The sequence below is a fragment of the Paramormyrops kingsleyae genome, chromosome 13 (genome assembly GCF_048594095.1).
Source record: "Paramormyrops kingsleyae isolate MSU_618 chromosome 13, PKINGS_0.4, whole genome shotgun sequence".
NCBI classification, from domain to species: domain Eukaryota; kingdom Metazoa; phylum Chordata; class Actinopteri; order Osteoglossiformes; family Mormyridae; genus Paramormyrops; species Paramormyrops kingsleyae.
In genome coordinates, this window is record NC_132809.1 from 7,341,181 (window position 1) to 7,359,634 (window position 18,454).

An 18,454-nucleotide genomic window follows, 5' to 3' on the forward strand; every position below is an offset into this window, starting at 1 on the left:
TGTATGGCACACATTGACGTAGCGAGTACCATACCGCTGGCCTTCATTAATATAGGACTAGCTCAGCTTAATGTTAAACACTATACCTTGAACTTCACTTAATATCTATCTAGTTTTGTTTTATGTTGAATACTAAAAACATTTAGCCACATGTTTTGTGAAGCAATTACTGAGAGGGAAACACATTCATATCACAGTCTACAATTTTCGTAAGTACAGTGGTACCTCGGTTCTCGAACTCACTAGAACTCGAATTTCTTGAAAGTCGAACAAACCAGTTTGACCTAGAACTCGATCTGAATATCAGAAGTCGAACCGTGAACGCTGACCTAATATAAATTGTACGTGCCTGGAAATGAGTCATACTACAGTGCAATTCTTACTTGAATGCCTTCATCACAGGCTGGACGATTAACCAAATAAAGCAGAGCAACATTACAGTAACTAACAATAAATAAACCACTAACTTACGTGTACTATTAGAGCATCTATGTCATTTATTTAAACTTTATTTTACCAGGTAAATTAACTGAAAACCAGTTCTCACTGCTTTACGTGATATTCGGGAGAAATAGCAGATTATGCATCGGAACTGCCTGGGAAACAAGCGTCATGCATGTAACTAAACTGTTCAGCCAATAAGGGCAAAGGTGTGTCATCACGGAGGCAGTTCCAGTTTGTGCAGCCGGGTGAGAGGTCGCAATGCATCTAACCGTAACGCATTGCGTCAGAATCAGAATGTGTTTCTTTAAGTCGGCGCTGTAAGCAAGTCGAACGCACCCAATGACCGGACTGGGGAAACAAACTGAAACGCGGACTTAATACAGAGGACTAATGACAACAACCAGAAACAGCTGATCACATGGGGATCCCATGCGAGGTTAATGAGGGGGCGTGGCGCACGGAAGGAGCGGACGATCGGGGCAGGACAGGGGTAATGTTACATAAGATCTTTATCGTTTTGGAAGCCATTAAGAAAAAAATGCTCTTCTTGTTTTATCCTGTTCATTTTGTGTTTAAATGCTAAAAAAACATATTTAGGTGTAATTTTGGGGAGTCGGGAACCAATTAATTGGTTTTCCATTATTTCTTATGGGAAAAATTCGACCAAAACTTTTTAAGATTCGATCCGGAGTCCGGAACGGATTAAGTTCGAGAACCGAGATACCACTGTAATTATTCCGACTTCATCAAGCATTTCTACTACGCTAAGTAAAACAGAGCATACATAAAGGCACCCAACCAAAGGTAGGAAACAAGAACCTGATGTTCCTGGCTGAAATCCACTGTGAATAAATCAGATACTAAAGTCCCTTTTGCGGCTAATGTTTTCACTCCGATATATTCAAACTCAGTAGCTACTGTAGCACTTCCAGAGAAGTTACTGCATCCATCACTTCATTACACATATCCATACTGTATCCATAACGTCAGACACGTTCAATGCAGCAAACTGGATGCAGCCATTTCTGTTCAGATGCAAACTACTGAATAGTTGATTGAAGCACGCAGCGTTCTCCCCTGGGGGAAAAACATCAGGCGTATGTTTGCATGTATTATTAAACACGGCTTTGATAACAGGATCGCCGCCCCCTGCTTCTGCTCGTCCGCGTGGCAGAGCTCCGCGTAGGTGCCGCTGTAATTGCAGTGCAGAGAGCTTCACCAGTGGATTTTCACAGCTTGTTTCATTATGCAGCTTCATGTGTTTGGACGTTTGCTTCAGCTTCCTGTTGGGCTGTCAGAACAGAGAAACCAGGCTGCTATTGTATTTCCCTCACCTGAATTTAAAGAGCCCGGCTTTGGAGTTTGAGAGGCGTCATTTGCCAAGTCACTGGCCCTGTCACTGTGACTTGACAGCCCAGACAAACCCATGCAGGTACTTCTTCTAAAGGTTAAGTCAAAGCTGACCTGGCACTTATTCTTAAAATTCAATTATGGGAATGTTAATAATATCTGGAGTGTCTTAGCTGTTCTGTATAAACATATTTCTTTCTTGGACAGCTCGGCAGAGCCTTAATTGGAGGAAAGATCTTCTCAAGGACAAACAGGGTCAGCTTGGTGGATTCTGGAATGACTGATGACTGTGCTTGGCTGCATATTGAGATAATGTCTTCACATTGTTGGGTGAGTGTTTTTTGTTTGATGGACATTTTCAAATTTAATGTTATTGAAGCTTCCCCTTTTTTTGTATTCGCCTTTTTAAGGTACAAGTGTTCTGATTTTTCATGGACAAAAAACCTTTTCCATCCATGTACAGCTCCATTCCACAATCACGATAATGTCATCTTTGTGTGTTAGTCTTTAAAATAAATTTAAAACTCCCTTATTGATGTAACAAGATTAAACCTTCAGCGGCGACAACAGTCATGAGGGAAACGATGAGCGTTATAAATGGAAGGAGTGGCATGATGCAAAAATCGAGAAATGAATGCATTTCAGAAAGATAACAGTGCTGAATAAAATTATTGTTGAAAATGATGAGGCATTTCCCTACAGTGGGTGAAAAAAAACTATAAAACAGATCACTTCAGAATAATACAGAAGGGACTGAATTATTTAACCATGGATTTTCAATTTCTGCACCATGTTGGTAGCGTGGCACTATATTTAATATTTAGTGCCATGTACATATCTGAATTCTTTCTTTCTCTATGGACGTAAACATTCTTCCCCAAAATGTTTAGTTGGAGCAGACTGCTCATCTTTTGTTGAAAAAAACAACATAGGGTAAATTTTGCTGGCATTTCCCATCAAATGTGCAACTACCCTTAACAGCTTGCCCAGAACACCAGGGAGGGTAAGATCTCCAGGTGCTGGTGCAGCTATGATGAATGATGACGGAAGAGGAATTAAAATGCCCCAGTTGCCTGTTTGGGAAGTTTGCCTCACTCTGCGAATTTAGCTCCCATGACCTTCTTTCAGAGCAATTCTTGAGTCCCTCTGTTCAACGCCGTCCCTTTTCTCCTATTATGCTCCGCCACCCAGACCAGCCGGAAGGGGCCACATTGAACTGAGGCATAATGCTCTTGCTTACTTTAACATCGCTACAAATGTGCAGTGACAGAGAGAGAGCTGGCTGCCAGGCGCTGATTCCCAGTACAAATAGATTCAGAGCAAAGCTATCAGTTGCTATACCGATAATTGGATTTAAACAGCGTTAAAGTGTCATCTTCCAAAGCACTGATCCAATGGCCTGATAAGTAACTCCGAAGAATCAATCATCCGTACCTTTTGCAAAGAAATGACTCAGACTTTCATCCAGGTCTTCAGGATGGGTAACGTGTTGTGTCTGATGTCAGTAGTGCTTATGAATGCAAGCTTGGAGCATGAGAAAATGACAGTTCTTTCAAGAGGGACTTAATGACACTGTAGGGAGGGCTATTCAAACCACGGTCCTCAAGGTCCAGGCACTGCTGATTTTCCAGCCTTCCTTTACCTGCGAGCCAGGTGTGAAGCCTCCAGCCAATAAGAATCAGTAAGTATTAAAATAACTGCTTGGGAGAACTGAAAACAAGGCCTGGATTTGGAATCAAGGGCCAAATTTGAAGAGCCCTGCTGTAAGGACCTTTACACTTTTATGGAACCAAAGACGGCCTGTAGCGGTTAAACAAAAGTACACCAGGACCCATCCTGCCAAACTCCTGGAAATTTCCAGGTTTATCTATGGATGCAGCCTCCATTAGAAATTAAACACAAAGAAATAATGAACATGTGCCCTCCCATCTTTCCTACACTTTTCAAGGAGAATGGCTTCCGATTGGCCTAGCGCAGTGTTTGAGCTCCTCATATCTGATAAGCACCCCTGAGTGCTGTCTTTGCCTGGCTCGGGTCATACCACCCAAACCCAGCAACATCAGCGCTCCTCTCGATTGTCGACTCACCCAGCGTCCATCGCGTTGGGGCTCATCGCTAACGACCGTCTTGTACTCATTAGCAGAGTCACAGGAGGCTGATGCTGCCATTTTTAGAGCTTTGTAAATCACCCGTAATTTAATAACAAGCCTCCTGTCACCGCACATTCTGCTAAATCAAGGCTTAATTACGATGGCTTTTACCTTGAAAGTGTATCCACCTACAAACAGTTCCCCTGTGTTGAGGACTGTCTCCAGCACAACACTGATCAAAAGTTTCTATTAAATCTCTCCACCTACAAATTTAAGTTTTTTTTTTTTTTTTTTTTTTAAATATGGCTTTTATTTATAAAGCAATTGAAGAAAAAAACAACACAAATGAGTAAAATGACATTCTGCCCTTCCAGCAGGCTGTGGGGGAGGAGGATTGTCTGCCAATTTATCCTGATTTATATGATACATTTTTATGTAAAACTAATTAACCTACAAACCCTGTTAATTTAAATGTTGAAATGTCACAGATATTGATTACATAATAATTGCATTTTGCCATTCTGCAAAGTATTCTGTTGTGATCATTTTAACTATTAATATTTATCTTATGAACTGAAAAGCTTTAGTTTCTTGCTTCCTTTTGATTTCCAGTTCTAATTACAAGTACACTCAGTAACAAGCCCATCTAATTAAGAAAAAAATTCCAATGAAAAGTCTGTTTATTTAATACTGACATGCACTAATTTATGTACTGTAACATTCATATTGTCACTGACACTGTGCTGGACGAGTGGTCATATATATTGTGGAGTCTATTCTAACACAGGAAATGACCTAGTAGTTTATAAACAACAATGGCCCCTAGAGCTGTGACCCAAATGTTTCCAGTCTTATGTGCAGAGTCACTGGACAAAATTGCTTCCACTAAATTTCAGTAAACAGGCTAAAACTCATGTAACATTAACAGCAAGTGAAAGCTGACAATTCATTAGATTTGCTGATTAGACAGGCAAAATATCACGTATTTACATTTCACTACAGCACTAAGTTATGTCAAGTTAACTTGTTTCGCTGTCATTCCATATTAATTATTAATTATTCTGCGGACTGTAGATGCCACCTCTAATTTACAGGACATTTCCTGGGTTGTAATTTGAGCATAATAGGCTAGTCTGCCCTTCCTGAAAGTATTAGCAGTCAAACAGCTGGTGTGATGACACTGAGAACTGCTAAAACCATCCAGAAATATAAGCCACTTCTCTAATTTCTTTTCTTTCTTAATGGCCTTACAGTTTGGATTAAAAAGTTCAATAGCTTCAGCCATCAGTTTGCACAACGTTACAGTCATTCCATTGATATTTCTCTGATGCAGCTGGATAATGATTTTTAAATGTGACTCTCTTTATATATATACATTCAGCATGGGAATAAGATATTCGCTATTCCATGCAGTCGCAGCATCATCATTGCCTCCCAGGAATCTTTTTGCTGAGAAGGAGCATGTTTCCTGAAACTCTGAATGCTAAACCCAAATACAGCTAGCAATAAAACCAGGGGGGTATTTCACAAAGAAGGATATCTTACTTAGCCAGATAACTTTTCAGATTTAAGGTAGTCTGAGCTACATTTAAGTGGATGAAGATATAGTCCATTTAGCCCAGACTAACTTAAATCCAACAAGTTATCCGGCTAAGCAAAAAATCCTACTTTGTGAAATACCCCGCAGAATGAACACAGGTAGTAATCATATATAAAGTGTAGCATTACTGACACTGGAATTCCGTATGGTTCAAGATGCTCTGTTCCCAATCCTATATGAACCCAGTGCTAATTGCTCAGCTAAATCCCTGTGAATTCTGAATGGGCCTTGCAGTCACATTATTTATGAGAAGAAATAAAACAACAATAATGCCTAATTTTCTCAGACGGAAATGGCTGTATCTGTGGCGATAAGCAGTCCCTGAAGATGAAAGATCATTTTCCGAGCTTGGGTAATTCTTCTCTGTAGATAGTGCTAATTGCCTTGCCAGTTCATTTTTTCTGGATTAAATGCGAAAATGTTGACCATTACAGATGTAAAGTAAAATAACATTTTCAGGAACTTATCTGTATGATGTGCTATTAAGACATCCATCTTAGCCAGAACTGTTTGCTTGTATCAGCTCTACCATTTAAATGCCTTCTTCAGGGTCGCTACACTGACTTTGGGAGATAAGCAGGAAGTTCAGAGGCAATGAGGGTTTCTGCACCAGGACTGAGCAAAGTGCAGAGAGCATCAGAAATGGCAAAGAGGTTTCGGCACAGGATGCACCCAGGATTCATTATGCTAGAGCCTGTAAGGTGCTTAGCACAGTGTTTCCCAAACTGGTCCTTGGGGACCCCAGCACAGTGTTTCCCAAACTGATTCTTGGGGACCCCAGCACAGTGTTTCCCAAACTGATTCTTGGGGACCCCAGCACAGTGTTTCCCAAACTGGTCCTTGGGGACCCCAGCACAGTGTTTCCCAAACTGATTCTTGGGGACCCCAGCACAGTGTTTCCCAAACAGAGCATGTGAGCGGAGTGGAGCGGTGAGAATTTCTGCTCCTCGCTCACTAGGCTGTTGGCTCCGCCCGCTCCTCCGCTCTAATTCGCACTAAGCCGCTCCGCTCAACACCGCTCCTCACGCCACTAAAATTTCCTCCCGCTCCAGTCAAATCGCTCCACGCTCGCTCCAATGTAAAAGAGGGACAAATACTCTGCATACCTAACAAATGTCACCTTAAACCAAAGTCTTATATCATAAAGAAATATGAGCAACGGCAACATTGCCACTCAGAAAATATTTATTTTTAAGCAAAATATAGGCAACAACGGACAGGTTTGGCAGTGGCATTTCACACAAAATAGGCTAAAAATAAAGTAATCAGTGGACTTAATAGCCTAAAGAATATACAGGCTAAGCATCTACGTTTTAAATTCCTCAATTTTTTTTTTTGATGCTGCTGCTGTATCTCTATAAAATTAAATTTCACTGACAGCGTTACGTGAAATTAAAAAAATCCTATTAGACCTACTTTGAATGACAAAACTAATTTATTTGATTACCAATATTTACTTTATAGGCTTTTATATTTTAATTTACTTTATAGACTTGATATGCTACAACCATATAAAACTTGCTCACGTTTTGCTCTGGCTTCTGCCTGTTCGCGTAGCACACTCTCATGTTTCTGAGAAAAGTGATTCCAAAGTGAATCTTTACTCACTGAAACAGTTTCACCACATTGTTGTTCTTGCGCTACATTATTGTCATCTATACGTTTGATAAGAATAGTACACTTGTATGATTTATCAGTTTCCGTTGTGAAATACTTTGCGAATTCCATCTCGGCCAATTTTTGTAACAGTCTAGGTAGATTTGGGCATGCCTCAGAATCGTAGTGTGAGCGGTATCGGAGTGAAATTGGAGCGAGACAGAGCGACCGCTCCAGCCTTAATTAAAAAACCGCTCCATGCTCTGACCAAATTCCACTATGCTCACATGCTCTGTTCCCAAACTGATCCTTGGGGACCCCAGCACAGTGTTTCCTAAACTGATCCTCGGGGACCCCAGCACAGTGTTTCCTAAACTGATCCTCGGGGACCGCAGCACAGTGTTTCCTAAACTGATCCTCTGGGACTCCAGCACAATGTTTCCTAAACTGATCCTCGGGGACCCCAGCACAGTGTTTCCCAAACTGATCCTCGGGGACCCCAGCACAGTGTTTCCCAAAATGATCCTCGGGGACCCCAGCACAGTGTTTCCCAAATTGATCCTCGGGGACCCCAGCACAGTGTTTCCCAAACTGATCCTCGGGGACCCCAGCACAGTGTTTCCCAAATTGATCCTCGGGGACCCCAGCACAGTGTTTCCCAAACTGATCCTCGGGGACCCCAGCACAGTGTTTCCCAAACTGATCCTCGGGGACCCCAGCACAGTGTTTCCCAAACTGATCCTCGGGGACCCCAGCACAGTGTTTCCCAAACTGATCCTCGGGGACCCCAGCACAGTGTTTCCCAAACTGATCCTCGGGGACCCCAGCACAGTGTTTCCCAAACTGGTCCTCGGGGACCCCAGCACAGTGTTTCCCAAACTGATGGACATGGGCAAGAACCAGAAACAGGATCAGGAATAATTGTTAAAATACGGTTTTAGTTATGTTACCATCAAAGTGGTGCTTGTGGTAATGGTGAGCACCTTCTATTACACCTATTAAACATGACCCAAGCCTGCTGCTGGGAAGCCACTACAGTGTATTTATATCACAAATACAGCATTTCATAGACAGACAATTCAAGATGCAACTGAGAGCTTAATGGGGTTTAATGGCGAAAGGTGCTTTCAAAAACTCGATCCACAAAATCATTGATGCAGGTTATTATCGTGGCATTTTAACTTGCATTTTGGTTCTGACAATAGCTGAGAAAACACTGGTACAATTCACAGTTACACAAACACCAGCTTTGGCCTTGTACTGATTTCTGCAAAATGCAGTTCATCAAATATTTTATCTTCATTGTAGCCATTAAACAACTCAGGAGCCGTTTGACGAAAGCTATTAGGAATTTAGCACGTTTAGCCAATGTACACAGCTAGAGATTTCACTTTAGCCAATTAGTTACTAAGGTTAGTCCATGCAGCAGTGAAGGACTGTAGCTTTCGTATGAACTTAATAACATGCCATTATCAGATTTCTCTCTGATCCTCTATGACAGGCCTGTGCATCGAGATGTTAAGAAAAACTTTCCTCCCCATTAGATAAAAAGGGCCGAATCCTCCTAAGAGTTGCTATTGTGATGTGCTGGTATTGTAAGTGCTGAGATTGTAATGAGTCACCAGGATGCAGCACAGCGGGAAGGTGATGGGAGCCACGGGGGGTGGATACATTCTGGGGTGGACGTGATAAAGGACTACGCCTGTCATCTTTTAACCGAGCTGTACGAAACCTCGCTGGGGAGGGATTTTCAGGAGAACCCCATGAAATCTGGCTGCTTGCAAAGAAGTAGATCTTTGTGCTCGGCAAACTCATATCACGTTCAGCTTGTACTTCAGTAAGGCAGCTGGCAAGTCGGCTCCACGCTGTATCCATCAAACTGCGAGTCATGGATGTGTTACAAACGGTGAGCTGAGAATTGATTCCTCTCTCTACCGCTCTTCCAGCATAGGACTTCAAGCACTGTTATACCTTCTACTCTGGAATAGGGGCCTTTGGCCGAAAACCCAACCATCCCCCAATGTGATTGAGCATAAGAGGGCATTCCCTGACTTTCGAGTGTCGGACACAGACCCATCAGACTATAACCCGCCAAAAAGTTTTCTTGAATCTTGCATGACCCTGCAAGAAGGATAAAGGCACAGTGTGCTGAGGAGGAGGAGGATTTCAGGAGCTGTCCCTCCACCAGAGGCTGGCCAAGGAGCCTGAGCAGCGTTACACCAAACACTATTACCCAACCATCTCCCAGCAGCAACACAATGCTTCTGACTACTGTAATTTCCTGTAGCAGAACAGATAGGACAGGGTTCAGTAAAAGTGCAGTGATTATGCAAAGCTATTATTGGGGAAATATATTCTGCCATTTAAGTAAAGTACAGTCATAAGCATCAAGTCAAAAAATAGAGATCACTCCCTGCCTTTGAGATAAATACAAAACAGGGTAATTACACGTTGTTATAATCAAAGGCAGCATTACATGGCGTGCTGAGAGGCTGTCTTCCCATGGCTATTTGGCACCATTTGCATAATCTTGGGACATCCAATTTAATTTGGGGCTGCACTCAAGCACTAAAGCAGCACTTGCCGTCAGAGTACTCATCAAGTTTATGTAGTAAGAATCATCTTGTTAACTACAGAGATGGAGTGCTGTGACAGATGACCTGCCCCCCACAATCCCCAAACCTAAACCCTAGAGAGCTGGTTTGGGATGAGTTGGCTTGAAAATTAAGAGCAAAGTAACTTGTGGAAACTACTTCAGGACTGTTGGAGAAGCATTCCAGGTAGCTAGATCTGGAAGATGGTTGAAAGAATGCCAAGTGTCTGTGACATTTTGAAAAGTCTACAATAAGAAAAAAATGTTGAGATGTTGAATACTTCACTGGGTCGTTCCAATATTTGATACATATTACTTCACTGCCTCGAGGCCTTTTACCATAAGGTGAATGATATAGCTAAATTAGAGACAAATACATTAAAAGTAGGTGTGTCCAGATTTTTGACTGGTAATGCAGGAGAGAGACACGCATACATACTATTCCATTTGGAACGAGAATTCACAAACTGAATGTTCCAACATCCTGATTTGACTATTGTGCATTTGTCCAAAAGCTAATCCACATAAACCCCCTATGGAAAAGCTGACTTAGCTTTGATGGAGAATACAAATGAATTCAAATTATTCTTATTCTAAGTTCCCCAGATTAATGTGAGGTTAACAGATTTTCGCTTCGAAGGGCAGCAATCTGAAATAAGATTGCTTAGCGATGAATGATGTGGGCCGTAATCATAAATCTGTCTCAATAATCTCTGACACACAAAAGACCATGATGCAATACTGCATGGACTGGGAGGCTGAGCCACAAAGCTGCGGAATCTGGCCACTCCCACTGAAGCGCCAGGACAACCTGCCCTCCATCTCTCATCTCTAGTGGATGCAGTGCTCTCTCCATTCCAGTATGACAGTGTGTGCTTTGTGCATGAAATGTGGAGTGGGCAGCGGGAACCTGCTCCAGGCATGACCCGCAATGAGCATCCCCAGATAGAGGCACAGACGCTTAATTACTTAATCACAACACCTCACACGCACCATCCCCATCTCCTGCCAGGCTTCACTCCAGTAATTGTTAGCACCCCCACATTTGTTTCAGCAATTTAGTATCTGTGTAGACAGATAAAGAATTTCATCACACAGACTAAATTAAATTGTTTTACAAAATAATAGCAACTATCAGCCAAGCATAACAAAGACATCTTGCAGTGCGTCAGATGGGTCCAGCCCTCCTAGCCGCTGGCTTCAGAAATTCCCTTCACCAGAACGTTATGACATTTCAACTACTGTATCCATTTAGGCTTTGAATTCCTCGTAGCCAATCATGTCTGTACAAGCACCGTTGCCATGGTGACAGCCATTACTAACAGTGATTTGACGAATGATGGAGAAGCTCTTACCAGGTCAAAGAAAACAAAGTCAATGAGTGTCACAGCACTGACCCAGTACATGTACTGAGCTGTGACTACCAACTGAAGAAAGTCATTAATGCCCATAATGACATGTTGTAATGAAAGAATGAAGTTTGAACTGTATGTTCAAATAAAATCATATAAAAAACACCCATCAACCACTTGTCCAGTACAAGGTCACTTGGGGCCTGGCATCTATCTGCATGGGATGCCAGTCCATCTCACGGTACACACACATTCACGGACACAATGAGCAATTTAAAGACCCCAATTTGGCTAATTACATGTCTTTGGACTGAGGGAGGAAACCAGAGAACCTGGAAGAGACCGGCACTCACATATAAGCTGGGGGGTGAGATTTCAACCCCTTCCCCTCGATAGCACTACCTGCAGTGCAGCATGAAATGGTTACTGTTAACATTATGAAAAGAAAAACACCATAAATTGCTATTTATATGATTCTGCCTGCAAAGCAGGAACAAGGGCACTGGATGATGAATGACATCATTGTCTACAAAGTACCGGCAAGGCAAAGCTATTATAGAGGTTCATAGAAACTGCACTGTCAGTATAAGAGATTAGAATAAAATATGTGTAAAACGTGGATTGTGCTTCTGTAAGACACTTATTCAAAATCCAGTGGATGCAGTGCAATTCAATGTTTGCACTGGAACATCAAGCGTTATTCTAATCGCAATTGCAGGTACTGCGTGACCATTCAGTTTGTTCTATTAAATTGGTGGGAAGAGAAATACGAGTACGCAGCCCTGAACAGGGCAGTAATAAGAGTGGCTGCATGGCCCGAGCTTCAGTACCACTCAGAGAGTCTCCGCTCTACCCAAACTGCTTCAGCACAGTCCCAGAACAACAGAGATAATCAAGTCCCTGCTGCGTGACGCCTTTTACGGATGCACTCGGGAGGTTTAGCTGTCTTTAGGCTCGGTGTGGGGGGTGGGACACCAGCACAGTGCCATAAAGAGAAAACACCTCGGCTTTCTGCCGCGTCACCTCAGCGAAAGCCCACCGCACGGACCACAGAGCTGCCAATGGTGGGCCAGCTCATTGCTGTTAATTGTTGTTTCAAGTTACCGGAGCCAAAAAAGGGAAAAAAATAACTGCCAAGAATAGTAAGATATAACAGAAAAATGTCCCACGTCGATTTGGAAGATGGGAATTTTGGATTATTCTTTAGTCTGCTGATAGTGACCAATACTCACGTGACAGAAAAGGCACTTTAAGTGATCTGTAAGCTGGCTACATAAATTACTGAATCTTAAACAAGTGGTACCCAGACAGCTCCTCTCCTCCTCTAGTTAGGGAGCACCTGCAGTACCCAGACAGCTCCTCTCCTCCTCTAGTTAGGGAGCACCTGCAGTACCCAGACAGCTCCTCTCCTCCTCTAGTTAGGGAGCGCCTGCAGTACCCAGCACAGGTCTGGTCCCAGAGTAGCCAGTCTCCTCTCATATGACACTGAGTGAACATGAAAGCTCAACATCCGCAGAAAGACGACATAATTCAAAACCTAATGGAGGAGGTCTGAGGCACCAGGGCTACTCAACAAACCCTCACGCTGCCCCCATCATGTGCCTATTACAACTACAAGTAGGTACAGTGGGCGATATCATGAGTGACAAAACTGAACAGCATTATGGACTATTCTGCCTATCCGACAATGGGGGCCACTATCCGGAGCACGTTTTTCACCTCAGTGTAATGAGAAGTACTACTGTGGATCCTTCCGTCGATGTCTCCTCCTGGCCCCCACCCCCATTCCATCCCATAACATAGCAGATAGCATCCTGTCTTTGCAACAGGTGCCATTTGTTTTTTTTTTTGTTTTTTTTTCATTGCCTATATACCATCCACTAATTTCCAGCCAGGACAAGTGGGTATAGAGGAATTAATGTTGTCGTTGTTGTTGTTTTGTGGGTCACACTCTGTGCCTGTGATCAGAAGATCACCAGTTTGAGCCCCAGCCTCAGCAGAATTAATGTAAAACTGGGCAAGAGGGGGCTTAAGGTGGTATTAAGTCTAGGGGGTCCAGAATTTCTAGGTAGGTTCCTAACTGAAGGTCATAAATAGCATAGCACCAGCCCTTGCCTTTTCAGGTTATGTACATTGAATTGTCAGCACAAAAACGCTTACACATTAACCACAGGTGAGAAATATGCAACAGTTAACATTTAGAAGTTAAAAAAAAAAATCAAAGCAAAGCATGAAAAATAAAGGTAAAATGGCAGTAAATATTCATCTTTATTTATATTTTTTCTTTCAAAAAGAAGTTCAGAGGAAAATGTGTCACAATCACGTACCACATTGCAACACTGTCACACATGCAGATGCTTTTAAACATTTACTTATAGGCTGTTAAGGAGTTGACAGGAAAATATGCAGTTTAGGCAACTGGAAGAAAGATTGCAGGCGTAAACATTTTAATCCAATGGATGAAACATTTTTAGTGCACTGAGGTAAGCATGCAGAAATATTTCTAGGACTGCACCAAAATACAGTTAAGGACAGGGGTGTTTACCAGTGTCATGGTGACTTCTTCTTTATACAGCTACCTCCCTCTTTTCTTTGTCTAACTGAAAGACAGTGGAGGTCACACCACCAGGGTGAAAGGAATCCAAACCACCAGTGAGAAATAAATGTGACCAGTTCCTTCATATCTCAGTTTGCTGGTAGATTGTATTGGTACATTCCATATTCCTTTTCATGCCAATATTTTACAAGTCACACCTTGTATTTAACCTGCATGTTCTCACTCTGAAGTGTCTCAGTGAGTAGTGGTGATAACTCAAACATACTTTGCGTACACACTCTTGTTCTACAAGAGCTACTGGTGGGTGTCATATTGATTTGTGTGTTATTTCAGTCTTGTCTAAATTGTGGACATATTTAATAATGTCAGTTAACAGGATCACAGAAGGTATTTTATCCAGCTGGGATCTTTATGGGGGCATGAATGAACAGTGTGAATAGAGACATGGACAATAGCCGATGACCTGGACCCCTCTATATTTAAAGCATCGAGTAAAAGCCCATCTTCATGACATTTTTCCTCAATTATGGCTGCTTACTATTCGATTTCTGAGAACAAAAAACATCTTTATGAAATACAAAAAATATTTTTCTATCACATCTGAAAAAGCACAATGTATAACTATTCTAGACTACTTTCAAGACAGCATCACTTAGCGAATACCAGTGTTTGCAGGAAGCCACTACGCAAGACACCTGAAGCTGTTTAGTTCATGTGATGCTGTCGACATACAGAGTTGCAGGGAAATCGTAGGAAAACAATGGACTCTAAGGTGTAACATCAGCTAATGAAATACCATAATGTCAGGAGGGTGTTTGAACACCTTATAATTCTCTTTTCATGGGGTCAAACATACTGGAAACACTTGATTATGGCTTTAGTAGGCAATCTGTAGAATCATAGGAAGTTGCAGCATGTAAAAGAATCATAAAAGTGGAACAATTAGTAGAAATTGCGAAATGCAAAACTCAAATACACATAAATTACATGAAGAACATTTTTCCTTTTGAATGAATAGAGATTAATATTCAATTCATTGACCCAGACCGTTTTATTTGCTGTTAAAGAGAATCATTTTTCCTGGATTCTATCAATGTATACATTCCAAATTTCTAGACTATTATACTGTAACGTATAAGCAATGACATAATTTACCATTGCCCTTAGATTCTTCAAGCAGGGCAAGAGAGTAGATGAGGAAATTAAAAAAAAAGATTTAAAAATATTTGCAGATAATTAAAAAAGAGCCATCTGAACAAGAGAAATTATAGAAGCAGTCTACAAAACCCAGGACAGCACAGGCTCAGGGCCAGACAGACCAAAACACCCAGTGCCAAAATAAAAATACAAATGAATCATCGTAATATCTAATATTTTTATATCTGGACGGGGGTAAATAGCGTGTCTCCTGAACACTCACCTATCCGAACAACCTGGGTCTGTTTGCTGACAGGATTCTTCATTACTCAGGGGTGTTGGGCACAGAGGTGGGTGAATCCAGCACTGGCGTCTTGGGCCCATATCCCACATGACTGTAGTACTCTACCACCTGCTTGGGCACCTCAGCAAGAACACACTTGGCCAGGGCAGCAGGAGAGGCCTGAAACACAAAGGGTACAGCTGCAGCACAAGCACAGGGGCCCGTGACAGCCGGGCGCCCATCCATTCCCTCAGGGATGACAGTTCTGATCAAAGCATGGCAATATCACACACGGAACACTGTGATAAAGAGAAACAAAGGTTTCCTCCTGGGAAAAACTGTTAAATATTAACGAAAGCATGTCCAGATGACAGTGATATTAGGTCCATAAAAAATTGTTGTTTGTTTCTTCAAAGGCACTGGACGGATTTCTCCATTGGGCAGTGTCCAAAATGAAACCAGCAGCTTCCTGGTATGAAATGTGAGCTGTTACATAACACTGGACATCCTGCTTATCTACGTTACTGCTTGTCTTGTTGGTTCTGCCACCAACACCAATTTGAAGGTACATCTACGGTACAGTGAGTGAGATGGACTGACCAAATTGAAGGTACATCTACGGTACAATGAGTGAGATGGACTGACCAAATTGAAGGTACATCTATGGTACAGTGAGTGAGATGGACTGACCGATTTGAAGATACATCTACGGTACAGTGAGTGAGATGGACTGACCGATTTGAAGATACATCTACGGTACAGTGAGTGAGATGGACTGACCAAATTGAAGGTACATCTACGGTACAATGAGTGAGATGGACTGACCAAATTGAAGGTACATCTACGGTACAGTGAGTGAGATGGACTGACCAAATTGAAGGTACATCTATGGTACAGTGAGTGAGATGGACTGACCGATTTGAAGATACATCTACGGTACAGTGAGTGAGATGGACTGACCGATTTGAAGATACATCTACGGTACAGTGAGTGAGATGGACTGACCAAATTGAAGGTACATCTACGGTACAATGAGTGAGATGGACTGACCAAATTGAAGGTACATCTACGGTACAGTGAGTGAGATGGACTGACCAAATTGAAGGTACATCTATGGTACAGTGAGTGAGATGGACTGACCGATTTGAAGATACATCTACGGTACAGTGAGTGAGATGGACTGACCGATTTGAAGATACATCTACGGTACAGTGAGTGAGATGGACTGACCAAATTGAAGGTACATCTACGGTACAATGAGTGAGATGGACTGACCAAATTGAAGGTACATCTACGGTACAGTGAGTGAGATGGACTGACCAAATTGAAGGTACATCTATGGTACAGTGAGTGAGATGGACTGACCGATTTGAAGATACATCTACGGTACAGTGAGTGAGATGGACTGACCAAATTGAAGGTACATCTACGGTACAGTGAGTGAGATGGACTGACCAAATTGAAGATACATCTATGGTACAGTGAGTGAGATGGACTGACCGATTTGAAGATACATCTACAGTACAGTGAGTGAGATGGACTGACCAAATTGAAGGTACATCTACGGTACAGTGAGTGAGATGGACTGACCGATTTGAAGTCTCTGAAGGGCACAAACTGCACGATGTCCCTCAGCACAGGCTCCCCTTTGAGTGAACGCAGGACCCCATCATCTCCATCCAAGATCTGCATGTCTGTAAAGTCAGCGTTTCCCACTCCAACGATGATGATGGACAGGGGCTGGTAGGAGGCACGTACGATGGCCTCACGTGTTTCCCCCATGTCTGTCACCACGCCGTCGGTGAGGATCAGGAGGATGTGGTATCGCTGGGTGGGAAAACATCACTTTAGACTAGAAATTTAAACTCAGGTTATCATTTAATAATCATTTAATAATAATTTAGTGGCATAGTACCAGCATGCAGGTTAATCAATTGATATTCATCCACCCACACAAAGAAATAAATAAAGAAATAAATTCTCCACAAGAAATAAATTCTCCACAACAGACCACAAAGCCAGTGACCAATGCTGTCTGGATTTTTCCATTTAAACATCAGTGTTCACAAATGTGCTGGCTATTTATTTAGTTAGTTTTTACTGGAATTACATTTCAGAATTGAATATCAAAGGAGGAGACAAGGAGCACACACTGATCACAGTGTGTTGCTGCACCCACCACACAACAAACCACCTCAAGGGTGAGAACCTGAGTGCAGCCCTGCAGTGGGTGATACTTCAACACCACACTAGTTTGAATGGAACAGTGTGACTTTTTCCAGTGGCTGCAGTGCCAATCCTGCCACCAACCCCCAAATTTTCCCTGTAAGTTGGAGGACCTCCTTGCAGGGCTGGATGTAGATTAATGTCAAACTCAGGACAAAGTAATTGTAGGTTAAGGCCTGGCTCAAGGGCCCAATAAAGCAGGATCACTCCTGGCATTCATGGGATTTGAACCAGCAACCTTTCGAATGCTGGGACAGATCCCTAGCCTCAGAGCCACCAATCAAAGCTTGAATAAAATTAAAATGCAGAAAACATATTTATAGTAACACCAAGCTGACATTCAGCACAGGTAGTAGCCATAAACAACTTCAGAGACCTGCAGTTACCTATTTATCACCAGGATTATAGGTAGTGCAGTGAATACAAGCATGATTATCAGGCAACAGTGCCCCTAATTGCCTTCATTAGTGTTTTGGGCAGAACAGCGAAAGGTTTAACTGACAACAAAAGTTAGCCTTGCTGAAAGACAGAGTTGTTCGTTGGACAGATGTCAGTTTATTATTTATTTTATTTGTATATATAATATCATTCATTGTCTATACCAGTGTTTCCCAATCCAATCTTCGGGGACCCACAGATAGTACATGTTTTTGGGAGCAAAAACACGGACCAACTGTGGGTCCCCGAGGACCGGATTGAGGAACACTGATCTAGACTAGCTCATATTGCACAACATCCCAAAGTATAGTCTTTGTATTTTAAGGTACTTGGTGATAAACAGGCAATTTTTATTCCGATCTGGGTTTTTAGCTAGTATAGTTCGTTAGCTTCAGTTTGGTTTGAGGGATGTTTCTGAGATTCCCTCCATCACCAACGCCCTCGCACTGCCATTCCACTCCAGCTGTGCCATCCCTCTTCTCTCCAACCATGTGCTTCCAGAGATTTATTGCCCAAGTACCATGTTATTGAAGAAGGAAATGGCACATAAACATCATCGTGCAGTTGATGTCAGTATGGCTCCAGCAAGTGTGTACAGTGTTCATAAAGATTATTGCTTGACTGAACCTCTCTGAAATGTTTTTTTCCTTTCTTGAAAGAGTAGTACTTAATAAACTGACATTAAACACAAAATACTTACAGTTTTTAACAGCACTCTGAAGGAAAAAGAGAATCCTGACTGGCACGATATTTAGCATAAAATAACCTCAAAACAGATGGAAACTGAT

General features: G+C 42.2%; 1 protein-coding gene and 1 long non-coding RNA gene across 5 annotated transcripts in view; one reads left to right on the plus strand and one right to left on the minus strand.

Moving 5' to 3' along the window:
* The first annotated feature begins 957 nt into the window (after positions 1-957).
* On the plus strand, positions 958-16,598 carry LOC111858179 (uncharacterized). Of its 2 annotated transcripts, none has more exons than XR_011982161.1 (3): positions 958-1,876; positions 2,002-2,124; positions 15,419-16,598. It is a non-coding gene; the product is annotated as an uncharacterized lncRNA (long non-coding RNA). The 2 variants fall into 2 exon arrangements; XR_011982162.1 differs by lacking the exon at positions 15,419-16,598 and having other exon boundaries at positions 958-1,248; positions 1,724-1,876; positions 2,002-4,139.
* Positions 13,270-18,454, minus strand: part of LOC111858178 (copine-7-like) — a 28,709-nt gene continuing 23,524 nt past the window's right edge. For 2 of the 3 annotated variants that reach the window (XM_023839717.2, XM_023839716.2), the window contains 3 exons: positions 16,593-16,829; positions 15,003-15,182; positions 13,270-14,471 (listed from right to left, as the gene is read on the minus strand). In XM_023839717.2, coding sequence (XP_023695485.1) covers positions 15,045-15,182; positions 16,593-16,829 — 375 coding nt within the window. In that variant the 3' untranslated portion in view covers positions 13,270-14,471; positions 15,003-15,044. Of the gene's footprint in view, positions 15,183-16,592; positions 16,830-18,454 lie in introns of all 3 variants that reach the window. The other variant, XM_072698109.1, reaches the window with a different exon arrangement.